Source organism: Anomaloglossus baeobatrachus, chromosome 9 (assembly GCF_048569485.1).
Source record: "Anomaloglossus baeobatrachus isolate aAnoBae1 chromosome 9, aAnoBae1.hap1, whole genome shotgun sequence".
NCBI classification, from domain to species: domain Eukaryota; kingdom Metazoa; phylum Chordata; class Amphibia; order Anura; family Aromobatidae; genus Anomaloglossus; species Anomaloglossus baeobatrachus.
Genome location: NC_134361.1, coordinates 198,654,380 through 198,670,146, shown reverse-complemented (window position 1 = coordinate 198,670,146; position 15,767 = coordinate 198,654,380). Strand labels below are relative to the sequence as shown.

Below are 15,767 nucleotides of genomic sequence, written 5' to 3'. Positions count from 1 at the left end.
TGTGGCTTTCTTACTACGGCCAAAACTCACGTGGTGTCTCCAATGAAAACCAGTAATCTCTGGTGACTGTACAATGCAAAGTTGCCAGATAGACACTGTCGTCCCCCCCAGAGATAAGTGGCCGGCATCATACAGTTACCAGATATGGGTTGGTTAGTTTTGGGGTGGTCATCAGGGATCTGGAATCAGCCCAAGTAATCCCAAAAGCACAAAGTTGCTGTGTAGGCGTTTTGTAGACCGCACGTCTTGAAAATCTCCTCGTAATGCAATGCACTTCATATTGGAAGAAATACTCGATGACCCTTGGACATGTTAAATATTTCTGCACCCGCAGGATTTTGATGAAATTAACCCTTTCCTATCTGCATTTCATGGAAAAAGTGATCCTCAAAGATAAAAACGAATTCCAAAACTTGTCACTGACCTTGGGTGCCGATAATCCTTGGGGTTTTTTCTTGAGATTTTACCATGTAACTATGATTCAATTAACACTAAGCAGCCAAGACAGGAAGGAGGAGACACAGTGCGGTGTGAGAACGCTAAGGAATCCTTGTGAGCAAGTTAGTCAGGAAGACGGCACAGACTAAGCCTGAAGTTTACTGAAAGTCACACGGAGGTTGGCAGCCATCTAGAAGAGCCAAAAAGAGCGGGAGCAGACGAATTTAAGGTAAGAGCATTCTTGAAACTATGCCTATGATACAAGGGGCCACTCCCGCTGATAGGTGGCACCTTGGCCAAGCTCTTGCCAAATCCTCACTTCACTGGTTGAGAATCTGGAGATTGACAAAGACTCCTCCCAGTGACATAACTAGCGTTTGATGGGCCCCAGTGCAAAATTGGGACCTGCCCCCCCCTCCATTTTGGTCAAATATATGTATATGTATCTATACATTTAGCATTCTAAATCCTATAAAGACATACGAGTTGTCCTCCCCCATTATATAATAATGTCCCCCATCCTGGTAAATATATTACCCATCTTGGGATATATGTAGATATGACTCCCATCCTGGAAAAAATGTCCCCATCCTGGTATAAATGCCTCCCATCATGGTACATATGTTCTTCTTCCTGGTAAATGTCCGTCATCCTGAGTCCATTCTGGTAAATATGTCCCCATCCTGGTATATATGCCCCCATCCTGGTATATATGTCCCCATCCTGGTAAATGGCCCCCTCCTTGTATATATGGCCTCATCCAGTCCCCATCCTGGTATACCTGTCCCCCTGCTGGTATACATGTCCCCATCCTGGGTCCCTCTTGGTTTATATGTCCCCTCCTGGTATACAGATCCATCTCCTGGTTTATTTGTCCTCCTCCTGGGTCCCTCCTGGTATATATTTGTGCCCCTCCTACCGTAGTATATGTCTCTGTTCTGGTAAATATGTCCCCCATCCTGGTATATATGCCCCCATCCTGATAGATATGTTCCCATCCTGGTAAATGGCCCCCTCGTATATATGGCCTCATCCTGTCCCCATCCCGGTATACCTGTCCCCCTCCTAGCATACATGTCCTCATCCTGGGCCCCTCTTGGTTTATATGTCCCATCCTGGAATACAGATCCTCCTCCTGGTTTATTTGTCCTCCTCCTGGGTCCCTCCTGGTATATATTTGTGCCCCTCCTACCGTAGTATATGTCTCTGTTCTGGTAAATATGTCCCCCATCCTGGTATATATGCCCCCATCCTGATAGATATGTTCCCATCCTGGTAAATGGCCCCCTCGTATATATGGCCTCATCCTGTCCCCATCCCGGTATACCTGTCCCCCTCCTAGCATACATGTCCTCATCCTGGGCCCCTCTTGGTTTATATGTCCCATCCTGGAATACAGATCCTCCTCCTGGTTTATTTGTCCTCCTCCTGGGTCCCTCCTGGTATATATTTGTGCCCCTCCTGGTTTATGTCCCCATTCTGGTAAATATGTCCCCCATCCTGGTATATATGCCCCCATCCTGGTATATATGTTTCCATCCTGGTGAATGGCCCCCTCAATGTATATATGGCCTCATTCTGTCCCCATCCCGGTATACCTGCCCCCCTCCTGGCATACATGTCCCCATCCTGGGCCCCTCTTAGTTTATATGTCTCCTCCTGGTATACAGATCCCCCTCCTGGTATATGTCCCCATGCTGGTAAATATGTCTCAGTCATATTTCTTATGGCAAATATATAAAAAAAACCATTGTATTCACCCTTCCCGGTTCCCATGTCGCACAGTGTCCTCCTGTGTAGACAGCCCGCAGTGGCCAGCAGCTGACATCGGCACCCCTGCTACAGTGATGCATGACATCCCTGTCATGCGCTGGCCTCAGTCAAATGGACGCCGATGTCAGCTGCCGGCCAAACAGTCGGCAGCTTGTATCGCAGTGCAAGGGACACAACAGGTCTCTGCACTGCGATGCATTTCAGCTGGATGTGTGCCCTTGGATGCACATCCAGCTGAAACGGAGGCTAGAGACAGCGGGCCCCGATTCACCGAGACTCAAACCTTAATGAATTTGGCAGATCTTTCTCCAGTGCTCTCTTCATCAAGGTGTCTCTGCAGCGAATAGTCTCTGTACTTCATTCGGGTAACCTCGCTTGCATCTATCCCTTCAAAGAACCTGGATGATAAAAAGATTGAAAATTAATGTCCGGATCCCCTACATATGGCCAATCCTGGTCGTCTTTTGTCCCTCCAAGGTCTCTTCTGTCTCATTCTATACGTTGCTCCATTTCTAGAATTCACGTGCGGTGTAAATGACAGGTTATCGCTTATTAAGCTTTATACAGAAGAGGCTTTGTAATAAATCCGGCCATTAATCTGCACGACGACGACTTGTTTATACATGCGTGACCGGAACAAATGGCGTTCATAATGTAATTACACACAGAATACGATCCGCTTATGTATGTGAATGATTATTTTGCGTCAGCGGTTATATTTAGACCAGAAAATGCTTATTAAATGCAAAATATTCCAAATTCCTAGAAAGTATCGGTCCAATTTATAATGATATGCAGCCTTGACCTTCTCTGATCAATAGGATTTATGGAAGTACAAGTTATGGTGACTTAAAGGGGATAGTTTGAAAAAAAATTCTTTACTTAAATGGATGTATTTTGGCCTAAAATTAATTTTTCCAATTGGGATGAATTAAGAATTCGGCACCGTTTGATTTCTATAGCCTCTGTGTTGCACTGCAGAATGAGTTAACTGGGAGTCCATGAGTGAGCTGGTTCTCTTAGTCTAACCTAACTCTTTTCTGAGCTCCTCTCAGCTGATTCATGATAAAAAAAACGAATGTGCCGGATAAGAATGAAGCTATAAAAGCCATACGGTGCAAAATTTTTGATGGATACCCATTGACGAAAATTATTTTTAATCCCAAATACATAATTTAATCCCACATACATTACCTAAGGGGTAAAAAATGGATCCCAAAAGGTGTACAAAGCCTTTCAGCATGACGTGTTGGCATGACACAAAATTAATCCATAGGATCAATGCTATAGACGGAATTTTTTTTTCCCCCGCCAGTTGTGAGTTGGTAAAATGGATGAAACTATGAAACTTGTTAAAAAAATGTAAAAAAAAAATGTTATTTTTTATTCCAAATTAGCATAATTGCAAAATGTATTTCAGAGCGGTATGTATATTTACGGTGTAGTTTATTTATAAAGTGTCGGCACTATTTTATTTTTAGCCAGGCGCTGAATTGCTACCAGCGTCGACAGTAATGAATCACCAGCAGAATTTACCACGTTTCAGCACTTTAATTCTCTCCTGCTGTCGCCCGAGATCCTTTGTTGCCAAGTCATATCCCAATTATATGTTGGGTCAGGCCGGTACCTGCTCATTACTGGCAGAACATGGCCACCTAAGGACGACGTCAGCAAAGGGAGGGAGCAGAGCGAAGGTGCAGGAAGTGAGGGGTCATAGAAGAGGAGGAGACCTGCATAGTGGCTATAGAAAGTAAAAGCAGGAAGACTCCTGCATGAAGGAGTATTACCACTGTGTGTCTACATACAGAATGGCAGGACAAGTGCGCTTCCTGTCTTGTGACTGATCACGTACACAATGCCTCCACTAATGGCTCAGGCCGCACCGTCCCCTCCTAATTACAGGTTGGATGAAGGCGCAGAAGGCTGATGTAAGTGCTGGAGTCACACAAGCCTCTAAAGCCGAAGCTTAACCCTCTCCTTACAAGTTATCGCTTGCTGATTTGCGACACTACAACTCCCAGCATACAGGCAATGTAAACGGTGCTAAACATTTAACCCTTTCTCTCCATAGACGCTCTCTATTTTACAACTTGCCCTTGCTTCAGTTTACCGGCGTGCAATAGGCTTTTCACTTTTATTTTCCATACTTACAAGCCGTTTAATATATATATATATATATATATATATATATATATACACACGTACTGTGTATATATATATATATATATATATATATACAAATAGATTATATATATATATATATACACACAATATGTATATAATGTATGTATAGATATAGATATATATAGATATATATAGATATATATATAGGTAAATATATATATATATATTATATATATCGCATTGTTTATTTTATTAACATTTCTAATTTTTTTTTGTTTTTTTTTTTTTTGTTTTTTTTTTTAAGTCCCCAACATTAACTCTGAGACCAGAATAACACATGGTCCCCAAGTGCTGATCTTTGTCACTGGAGGTTAACAAGAGACGGCTTTTATTGGCTCACAGGAGTACAGGTAAATTTCCTGGTGCACCCCTCTGCAGGACTGGTGACGGCCACTTCTTATAAGTGGCTTCGCTGTCTGTCTGTCTCCCTCTCTGTGTGTCGCTGTTTCTATCAGTCTTTCTCTCTGTTTGTCTCCCTGTCTGTCTCCATCTCTATCTCACTATCAGTCTCTCTCTGTCTATATCTCTGTCTATCTCTGTCTGTCTCTCTGTTTCTCTCTCTCTCTCTGTCTGTCTGTCTCTCATCTGTATCACTAACAGTCTCTCTCTGTCTATATCTCTGTCTATCTCTGTCTCTCTGTTTGTCTCTCTGTTTGTCTCCCTGTCTGTCTCCGTCTCTATCTCACTATCAGTCTCTCTCTGTCTATATCTCTGTCTATCTCTGTCTGTCTCTTTGTTTCTCTCTCTGTCTGTCTCTCATCTGTGTCACTATCAGTCTCTCTCTGTCTTTATCTCTGTCTATCTCTGTCTGTCTCTCTGTTTCTGTCTCTCTCTGTATCTATCTCTGTCTATCTCTGTCTGTCTCTTTGTTTCTCTCTCTGTCTGTCTCTCATCTGTATCACTATCAGTCTCTCTCTGTCTTTATCTCTGTCTATCTCTGTCTGTCTCTCTGTTTCTGTCTCTCTCTGTATCTCTCTCTGTCTCTCTGTCTGTCTCTTTGTTTCTCTCTCTGTCTGTCTCTCATCTGTATCACTATCAGTCTCTCTCTGTCTTTATCTCTGTCTATCTCTGTCTGTCTCTCTGTTTCTGTCTCTCTCTGTCTATATCTCTGTCTCTCTGTCTGTCTCTTTGTTTCTCTCTCTGTCTGTCTCTCATCTGTCTCACTATCAGTCTCTTTCTCTCTCTGTCTGTCTCTATCTCTCTGTTTCTCTCTCTGTTTGTCTCTCGTTGTCTGTCTCACTATCAGTATCTGTCTGTCTCTCTCTCTCTGTGTCTCTCTATCCGCGTCACCATCGAAATCATATTACCTCCCACATAAGCTTCTTATACCAACAATGTCCTTTGCTGCCTATAGCAACCAATCACAGCTCCTATTCTTGACCTGTAGTTTCCAGCTCCATAGACTTTATTGTAAGCAGTTTTTTTGGTGAATAACTGTAAAGTGTGGGGTTAAGTTTTCCTCTCCAAACATAGTCTATGACATTCCCTGTGCAAAATGTTGTGTTTGGAAATGTGACGGTGCGGATTCTTTTAGCGGACATACACACATACACATACATACATACACTCAGCTTTATATATTGGATAGCAGCACAGGCATATTTGAGAATAAGTGTAATGTAATATTCGCATGTAGTTGTAGAGTGGGCCCCCCGAATCAATGTATGTAGTTGGGCCTTGGCACCACAGTCCGACACTGGGTAACAGAGATTTTATATACCGTATTTTTCGGACTATAAGACGCACCCTGGTTTTAGAGAAGGAAAATAGGAAAATAAAATTTTAAGCAAAAAATGTGGTCATGACACTTATGGGTCGAGGATCTGCTGCTGACACTATTATGGGGGTAATGTCCCCTAGTTCTCTACTAAGGTACCCCATCCTGGTAATGATCCTCCTGCCTTGTGTATATATATATATATATATATATATATATATATATATATGTCCCTCATCCTGGTATAGCCCCATCTTGCTATATACTGCCATTCTGGTATGTGCTCCCATCCTGCTATATATCTCATCCTGGTATATGGCCGCAACCTGCTATATACCCCCATCCTGCTATATACGCCATCATCCTGCTATATGCCATCATCCTGCTCATATGCCATCATCCTGCTATATACCCCCATCCTGCTATATACGCCATTATCCTGCTATATACGCCATCATCCTGCTATATGCCATCATCCTGCTCATATGCCATCATCCTGCTATATACCTCCATCCTGCTATATACGCCATCATCCTGCTATATACGCCATCATCCTGCTATATACGCCATCATCCTGCTATATACGCCATCATCCTGCTATATACGCCATCATCCTGCTATATATGCCATCATCCTGCTATATACCCCCATCCTGCTATATACGCCATTATCCTGCTATATACGCCATCATCCTGCTATATGCCATCATCCTGCTATATGCCATCATCCTGCTCATATGCCTCCATCCTGCTATATACGCCATCATCCTGCTATATACGCCATCATCCTGCTATATACGCCATCATCCTGCTATATACGCCATCATCCTGCTATATACGCCATCATCCTGCTATATACGCCATCATCCTGCTATATACGCCATCATCCTGCTATATATGCCATCATCCTGCTATATACCCCCATCCTGCTATATACGCCATTATCCTGCTATATACGCCATCATCCTGCTATATGCCATCATCCTGCTCATATGCCATCATCCTGCTATATACCTCCATCCTGCTATATACGCCATCATCCTGCTATATACGCCATCATCCTGCTATATACGCCATCATCCTGCTATATACGCCATCATCCTGCTATATACGCCATCATCCTGCTCATATGCCATCATCCTGCTCATATACCCCCATCCTGCTCATATACCATCATCCTGCTATATGCCCTCATCCTGCTATATGTCCTGCATCCTTTGGCACACACACAAAAAAAACCCCCAAAAAACCAAACCCATTTATACTCCCCTTTCCTCACTCCACGCAGCATCACTCCTCCTCCTGTCTATGCCAGCATTGCTGTGTGGAGCCGGCCATGATCCCTGCAACACCACGATGTCCTCGTGTCTGCCGGCCGCGGCTGTGTGGACACGTGCGCACAGTGATGACGTCATCCCTGTGAGCACCGCTAGTCTCCACACAGCGCGGCCGGCAGACAGGAGGACATTGTGGTGTTGCAGGGGAATGGTTAGTACAGTGTACTGATTCACTACTCCATGCGCTGATGATGATGCGCGGGGGGCAGTGAATACAGCCGAGCATGATCACTCCATGCTGTAGTTGCCAGGGGTGATCATGGCCGGCTGTTAATTACGCGCGCACCCCCCGCTCATCATCCCGCCCTCCTGTCAGCGCCGGCTTCAGCGCTGAGAGATGGGCGGGAGGATCGGCGTGCATATGTAATGAGCGGGCCCACGTGGTTACGGCAGGTGCTACTGCAGCCCTACATTCAGACTATAAGACGCACCCCCCCACTTTCCCTCAACATTTGGGGGGAAAAAAGTGCGTCTTATGGTCCGAAAAATACAGTATTTCTGTTTACATGGAGGTTCTCTTTTCTTAGGGCAATTAAAAACAGTTTTTCATGCAGAAGCCCTTTAGCTTTCATGACATGGTCTTTTTTATTATTTCCGTTTTATCTTCCCCTTCTTCCAAGAGCCATAGCCTTCTTATCTTTCCGTCAATATGAGGCCTTTTTGTTGCAGGATGAGTTGTACTTTTGAATGACACCATTCATTTTACCATATAGTGTACTGGAAACTGGGGAAAAAAACCCAAATGCGATGAATTTGTTAAAAAGCTCAGTTCTGCAATTGGTTTTTGGGGGGTTTTAATTTACCATGTTCACTATATGGTAAAACTGACCTGGCACTGTGATTCCTCAGATCTGTACGAGTTGGTAGATACCAAATATGTATAGCTTTTTTTTTTTTTATTTAAGTAGTGTTTTTTTGTTTTGTTTTTTTTCTAAATTTACAAGAATTTTTTTTTTGCTTTTGTCTCCATTTTTTGAGAACCGTAATGTTTTCAGTTTTCAGGATACGGGGCTATGAGGGGCTTGTTTCTGTGCCCTGAGCTGAAATTGTTACTGCTACCATTTTGATGTAGATGTAATGTTTTGATCGCCTCTTATTGCATTTTATTGTAATGTTGCGGTGACCAAAAACACAGATCAATGTATTGTAGTGCGCATGCGCAGGTGGCCTTTGACCTTGCCTCATGCCTGCGCATTACAGTGCTTTAATCTGAAGGCGGAGGGGCGCAATGGCTGCCTCTGTGTGAATGATGCAGGACGTGTCCTCCACACGGGGCTGGGCAGAAGGACAGTGACTGCACAAGATAGAGGCGGCGCCAAAGCCGAGAGCAGCGACACCCATCGGACCGGACCGCCCCCTAGGTGAGTATTATAAAGGTGTTCTTTACTTAATACAGAGCGGCCTGGGCTCTTGTATGTATACATGATCGCTAGTATCAGTAGATGTGCCGTCTCCGCCTTTGCTCTTGATATGGACAAGTTGAGCTTTGAAGCAAGATGGAGTCTTATATTAATAACGCTATGACTTCTACTTGGCTGTCAAGCCTCTAAGATGTGTCGTTAATTGGTCTTGTCCTCAAAACAAAAAGTTAGTGGGATTTTTGTAGCCTAACCCCTTCTCGCCCCCATCTGAGAGCAGCATGATGTAGAGACAGAGACCCTGATTACAGTGATGGGTCACTTACTGAGCAGTTTGAAGAAAATCCCTGTTTTCTCTGCTGCAGATCTAGCAGATCTCTGAATGCCGATGCCTGTATAACCCCACCCACAACAATGATTGGCAACCTTCTGTGAACACTGTGCATAGACAGAAAGCTGCCAATCAGTGGTGGGGTTATACAGAGCTCATGAATGTGGAAGACTACCTGGCCGTAGGTTTCCTAAGGGTAATCTCCTGATGACAAAACTGTGACAGTAAGTAAAATCAGTATCTCTGTCCCTACATCATGTCACTCTCAGATTAGAAGGCAAATCCTGGTGACACATTCTCTTTAAAAGCTATTGGGCTTAATCAGAAGGGAAAGGAAAAATGAGTGCGTGACAGCTCTTTGTTATCATTATCGTAATATCCAAGGTTATCTAAGGGAACATCTTACCTAGAGAGAATCCCACAGTTGATGTGAGGTTATGGCAATGTATCATAACAGCTTGAGTTGAAGGTCTTAGTTTTGGGGGTGGCATGGTGGAAAGATAGCCATATGTATAGCGCCACTGGGCCTCATGCACACGATAGCAGAGTGCAGGAGGGTGAATTCAATTTGAGGTTTCTGATGCTGGAAACTCTGATGAACTTATCCTCTGCAGCAGAGGTAAATTTTGTATTTCCTTTATAAGGGTGTACCTCATGAGAGCCAGTGTTGATGAGTTTCCTGACAGCGCTTGAAAATACCTTTAAGTATCTATATGCATGGCTTTATGGTGGATAAGTAGGAATTCACTATTCTGCTACTGTAATATTACATAAATGCATTTGGGGAAATAGCCGTCAAATGCCATTAGGTGAACCATGGTGTGATGAGGCCAACAGGAAAAAAAGCTCTATATGTTGGGTGAATTGTGTAGCGTACATCAATCTCCTGGAAATACTAATGTCTGACCTCTGCCACGACAGATCACCTCTCCGAGCAGGAATGACCCTCAAAGCATTAGAGCTGTACTGAGACCAACAGCCTCAACTATCCGCCTCAACTAATGGTACGATGACTAGAACTGACGGGGGCCAAGGTCCTAGAATTGACGACCCAGAGCCGGTGGTCACTTTACATTCAGGTGAGGGATGCGATGTGTGTGTACGACGACAGATCCCCGGCCCGCTGTCATTCTTCATAACATAACTGACTGCCGGAGAGTAAGAAAATCAATACTTCCCGCAACATAAATTCTGGCTTTTGGCAGTCATTGATGCCACTGGTCGCAGAGAATTAAACTCCTTGGATTGCTGGGGACTTTACTAAGCCATTGTTTACACTGATCGGCCTCGTTATACTTAATTTTCTAGATAATCCTTGCTCGTTAATGGCCGAGGAACCAAGTAGTCCAGATGGGTAGACGACTGTTCAGTGAGACAATATACATGATCTGCAGATTGTCCATATATCACATTATCTATCAAGTTGTTGGAAAGTAAAGGGACCATTGGTGGAAGCCCCCTTAGCGGGTTGTTTTTTTTGTCCCATTTGCGGCATGTGTTTTGTCTACATAGGGGAAAATATAATATGAATTTACAGGAAATCTCTCACCAGACTATTGCCACATAATGTAGGGGCTGAGACCCTGATTCCAGCCATGTGTCACTTACTGGGCTGCGGGCTCTAGATCTGATTGTAACTAAAGAACTAACTAACTTGTTACCATATAGCCCTCTATAATCATGAGCTCTGCATAACCCCACCCCCACCACTAATTAGCAGCTTTCTAAATATGCACAGTGTACACAGAAAGCTGCTAATCAGTGGTGTGGGCGGGGTTATACACTGAAAGCTACTAACCAGTGGTATAGGTGGGGTTACACACTGAAAGCTACTAACTAGTGGTGTGGGCAGGGATACACACTGAAAGCTACTAATCAATGGTGTGAGCAGGTTACACATTGAAAGCTACTAACCAGTGGTGTGGGCGCGGATACACACTGAAAGCTACTTACCAGTGGTGTGGGCAGGGTTACCCATTGAAAGGTACTAACCAGTGGTGTGGGCGGGGATACACACTGAAAGGTACTAACCACTGGTGAAGGCGGGGTTACAGACTGAAAGGTACTAATCAGTGGTGTGGGCAGGGTTACGCACTGAAAGCTACTAACCACTGGTGAGGGCAGGGTTACAGACTGAAAGGTACTAATCAGTGGTGTGGGTGGGGATACACACTGAAAGCTACTAACCACTGGTGAGGGCAGGGTTACAGACTGAAAGGTACTAATCAGTGGTGTGGGCGGGGATACACACTGAAAGCTACTAACCACTGGTGAGGGCGGGGTTACAGGCTGAAAGGTACTAACCAATGGTGTGAGCGGGGTTACACAATGAAAGCTACTAACCAGTGGTGTGAGCGGGGTTACACACTGAAAGCTACTAACCAGTGGTGTGAGCGGGGTTACACACTGAAAGCTACTAACCAGTGGTGTGGGCGGGGTTACACACTGAAAGCTATTAACCAGTGGTGTGGGCGGGGTTCCACACTGAAAGCTACTAACCAGTGGTGTGGGCGGGTTACACACTGAAAGCTATTAACCAGTGGTGTGGGCGGGGTTACACACTGAAAGCTACTAACCAGTGGTGTGGGCGGGGTTACACACAAAGCTATTAACCAGTGGTGTGGGCGGGGTTACACACTGAAAGCTATTAACCAGTGGTGTGGGCGGGGTTACACACTGAAAGCTACTAAGCAGTGGTGTGGGTGGGGTTGCACAGAGCAGCAGGACTAGGAGGCATGAGAGACATCTAGTCTAGTAGTGATTATCTCCTGTTGATAAAACACTGATTTAATTGAAACTGCAAAACCCAGCCTAGTAAGTGACACCGCTGGAATCAGGGCCTCAACCTCTACATTATGCTGCTCTCAGATGAGGTAGCAAAAACTTGGTGACAGATTCCCTTTAAATATAGTCTATTTCTTTACTATGTAAATGTGTTTGTGACCCGATAACCCCTTTAATAAATGCGGCGATCAATTAACCCTTTTTTGACGTGTTTTCCATTACAATCAGTGTAACAGTCAATGTCTTACTAACCTGTTTCTAGAATTGCTGAATGAGGATATATTTTTTTTGTGCTTCTCAACTTTAACAATCCACTTATTTGCAGGTCTGTACAATGGCAGATTATTGACCGTCCTGCCCTATACATCAAGAGCTGAGCAAGCCGAGCAATGTCTCCGGAGGCTGCAGGATTGTGGGGTCCAGGTACACAGAGACTTTATTAGATGATGTGTTATATTCTTTGCTGCTTGTGTAGCGCCCCACGGGGCAAGTGTTTTAACCTACTCATAGCCTGGTTGGGGGTGCAGATCCTCTGCGTCGTCACAGGGTGGCTTGGCCCGATTCCGTTGCCGCTATGCGTACAGGAAGGGAAAGATGGCGGCGGACGGGAGGCAGGAATGGAGGATGAGGGTGGTAGTTGGAGGTGGAGGATGGGGGTGACGGTTAAGAAAGTCTATTAGGATGATCGTGACCCCAAAATGACACGCCGAACTCCAGGGTCGGGGGTACTCGGAACCAGGCCCCGCCACTGCTGACATCCCCGGACTAGTCCGGCCCGGTTCCGAGTATCGCCTAAGGCCCTGGGGCTGGCATGTTAATTTGGCGTCACAAACAGGATAAAATCTCTGAAAATACAGCTCCCATCATCATCCCCTTTATTATTTAAAAGACACTGCCAGGGTCACGGTGCCGGACCCCGTCACCGCTGACATCCCCTGACTAGTCCCCGCCACCGCTGACATCCTCGGACTAGTCCCTGCCACCGCTGACATCCCCGGACCAGTCCCCGCCACCGCTGACATCCCCGGACTAGTCCCCGCCACCGCTGATATCCCCGGACTAGTCCCCGCCACCGCTGACATCCCCGGACTAGTCCCCGCCACCGCTGACATCCCCGGACTAGTCCCCGTCACCGCTGACATCCCCGGACTAGTCCCAGCCACCGCTGACATCCCCGGACTAGTCCCCGCCACCGCTGACATCCCTGGACTAGTCCCCACCACCGCTGACATCTCCGGACTAGTCCCCGTCACCGCTGACATCCTCGGACTAGTCCCCGCCACCGCTGACATCCCTGGACTAGTCCCCGCCACCGCTGACATCCCCGGACTAGTCCCCGCCACCGCTGACATCCCCGGACTAGTCCCCGCCACCGCTGACATCCCTGGACTAGTCCCCGCCACCGCTGATATCCCCGGACTAGTCCCCGCCACCGCTGACATCCCCGGACTAGTCCTCGCCACCGCTGACGTCCCCGGACTAGTCCTCGCCACCGCTAACATCCCCGGACTAGTCCCCGCCACCGCTGACATCCCCGGACAAGTCCCCGCCACCGCTGACATCCCCGGACTAGTCCTCGCCACCGCTAACATCCCCGGACTAGTCCCCGCCACCGCTGACATCCCCGGACTAGTCCTCGCCACCGCTGATGTCCCCGGACTAGTCCGGCCCGATTCCGAGTACCCCCGGCCCTGGAGTTGGGCGTGTCACTTGCTCCATCTGCACACATCAGACAAGATGGCAAAATACTATATCTTCTCTTTTATTTTTTTGCTATCAGTTATTCCTTGTTTGTTTGTTGTTTTTTTCCCTAGTATAGGAGATTAGTTGTCCACCTTTTGTGGCCAGTTTTTATTTTTTATTTATATGCATTTCATTTGTGCTCCAAATCATGTTTGCAATTGTTTCATGTAACATTTTGCACCGTTTATGGCCTCCTTGTCGCCGGCCGCAGAATGAGTTAACTGAGAATCCATCAGTGAGCTCGCAATGATGATCTCACTGGGGGTTTGTAACTTTTATTTATTTTTTCTAAGCTCTTTTCAGATCATTTCTGACCATTGTCCATCAAAGTTAAAGCCTGTGAAAGCTAAACCGTGCAAAATTGTCAATTCAAAAGTGATTTTTGGCCCCAAATACATGCTTTTAGGTTAAAAAATAAACCATATTGTCCCCAGAAAATTCTTTAAAGTGTGATTAAGGGTGTCCACCCATTCATACGTGGGGGTACAGGCCACGTGCAGTGTTATGTTTCAGCGATTTTCCGGATCACATTCAATGTTATCAGTAATTTCCTTATTTTTCACTCCAGGTCCCAGTGGAGCAGTGTAAAGACTCCCTCCAGATCCCCGCTCTCATCCCGGAGGTTCACAGATACATCTTCTTCAACTCCAGAGGCTTTATTATGATCCTGGCAATGGTGAGTGTCGTGTCCTCGACCCTCCGGCTGAAGACGCCGTTTTGTTGTACAGTAAAAAAAAAAAAGAGGATAAAGGATATTCACTTCTAGAAAATCGGAATTATGCGGAAACTCAGCACTGGGCTCAAAGATCAAAACGGTTTATTTTTGCAGCTGAATATTTATTGTCTCATTGTGGATTAAGTCTTTATTTGTGATGTTTTGCGGCAAAACGGCTGCTGTCACTTTTTGGAATGAAAGGAAGGGGATGACGTAAAAACCTTCCGCTCGGATTCATCAATTCCGTTTTTTTAAAGTTCTCTTTCTTTTTCTCACTAGTGAAACTAGTGCTATATTTGTAGAAGTAGCTATCCTTATGTGGGTTAGGCTGCTTTCACACTACGTTTTTTTAACATGCGTCATGAACGTTGTTTTGCTGCAAAAGCGGATCCTGCTTTTACAGCAAAAAAACGCATGCAAACGCATGTGTTATTTTGCAGGATCCTGTCACTTTAAGTTTATGGGCAGGCATTGGAGTCATGTGATCAAGAGTGAGGGGAACTGAACGTGAAAGACTGGGAGCCGGCATCTAACAGCTGTGGAGGCTCGTAACCAAGGTAAACATCGGGTAACTTGCTTGGATACCCGATATTTACATTGGTTACGAGCATCTGCAGCTGCTAGGAGCCGGCTGCCTGCACACGTAACCAACGTAAACATCGGGTAACTAAGGCCGCGATTACCCGATATTTACCTTGGTTACAAGCGTCTGCAGCTGCTAGAAGCCGGCTGCCTGCACACGTAACCAAGATAAACATCGGGTAACTAAGACCACGGTTACCCGATATTTACCTTGGTTACGAGTGTCTGCAGCTGCTAGGAGCCGGCTGCCTGCACACGTAACCAACGTAAACATCGGGTAACTAAGGCCGCGATTACCCGATATTTACCTTGGTTACAAGCGTCTGCAGCTGCTAGAAGCCGGCTGCCTGCACACGTAACCAAGATAAACATCGGGTAACTAAGACCACGGTTACCCGATATTTACCTTGGTTACGAGTGTCTGCAGCTGCTAGGAGCCGGCTGCCTGCACACGTAACCAACGTAAACATCGGGTAACTAAGGCCGCGATTACCCGATATTTACCTTGGTTACGAGCGTCTGCAGCTGCTAGGAGCCGGCTGCCTGCACATGTAACCAAGATAAACATCAGGTAATTAAGACCGCGGTTACCCGATATTTACCTTGGTTACGAGCGTCTGCAGCTGCTAGGAGCTGGCTGCCTGCACACGTAACCAAGATAAACATCGGGTAACTAAGACCGCGGTTACCCGATATTTACCTTGGTTACGAGTGTCTGCAGCTCTCAGGCGGGGGAGAGTGGAGAGGGAGGGAGGGAGGTGGAGAGGGAGGGAGAGGGGGAGAGAGAGGGACTGATCACGACAGGC

The 15,767-nt window shown here is 45.9% G+C and overlaps 1 protein-coding gene across 1 annotated transcript in view; it reads left to right on the top strand.

Annotated features, from left to right (window-relative positions):
* The first annotated feature begins 4,148 nt into the window (after positions 1-4,148).
* TMEM268 (transmembrane protein 268) overlaps positions 4,149-15,767 on the top strand; it is a 12,103-nt gene continuing 484 nt past the window's right edge. Inside the window, exons 1-5 of the mRNA XM_075324916.1 lie at positions 4,149-4,244; positions 4,640-4,745; positions 10,059-10,216; positions 12,247-12,344; positions 14,233-14,340. Coding sequence (XP_075181031.1) covers positions 10,147-10,216; positions 12,247-12,344; positions 14,233-14,340 — 276 coding nt within the window. The 5' untranslated portion in view covers positions 4,149-4,244; positions 4,640-4,745; positions 10,059-10,146. The remainder of the gene's footprint in view (positions 4,245-4,639; positions 4,746-10,058; positions 10,217-12,246; positions 12,345-14,232; positions 14,341-15,767) is intronic.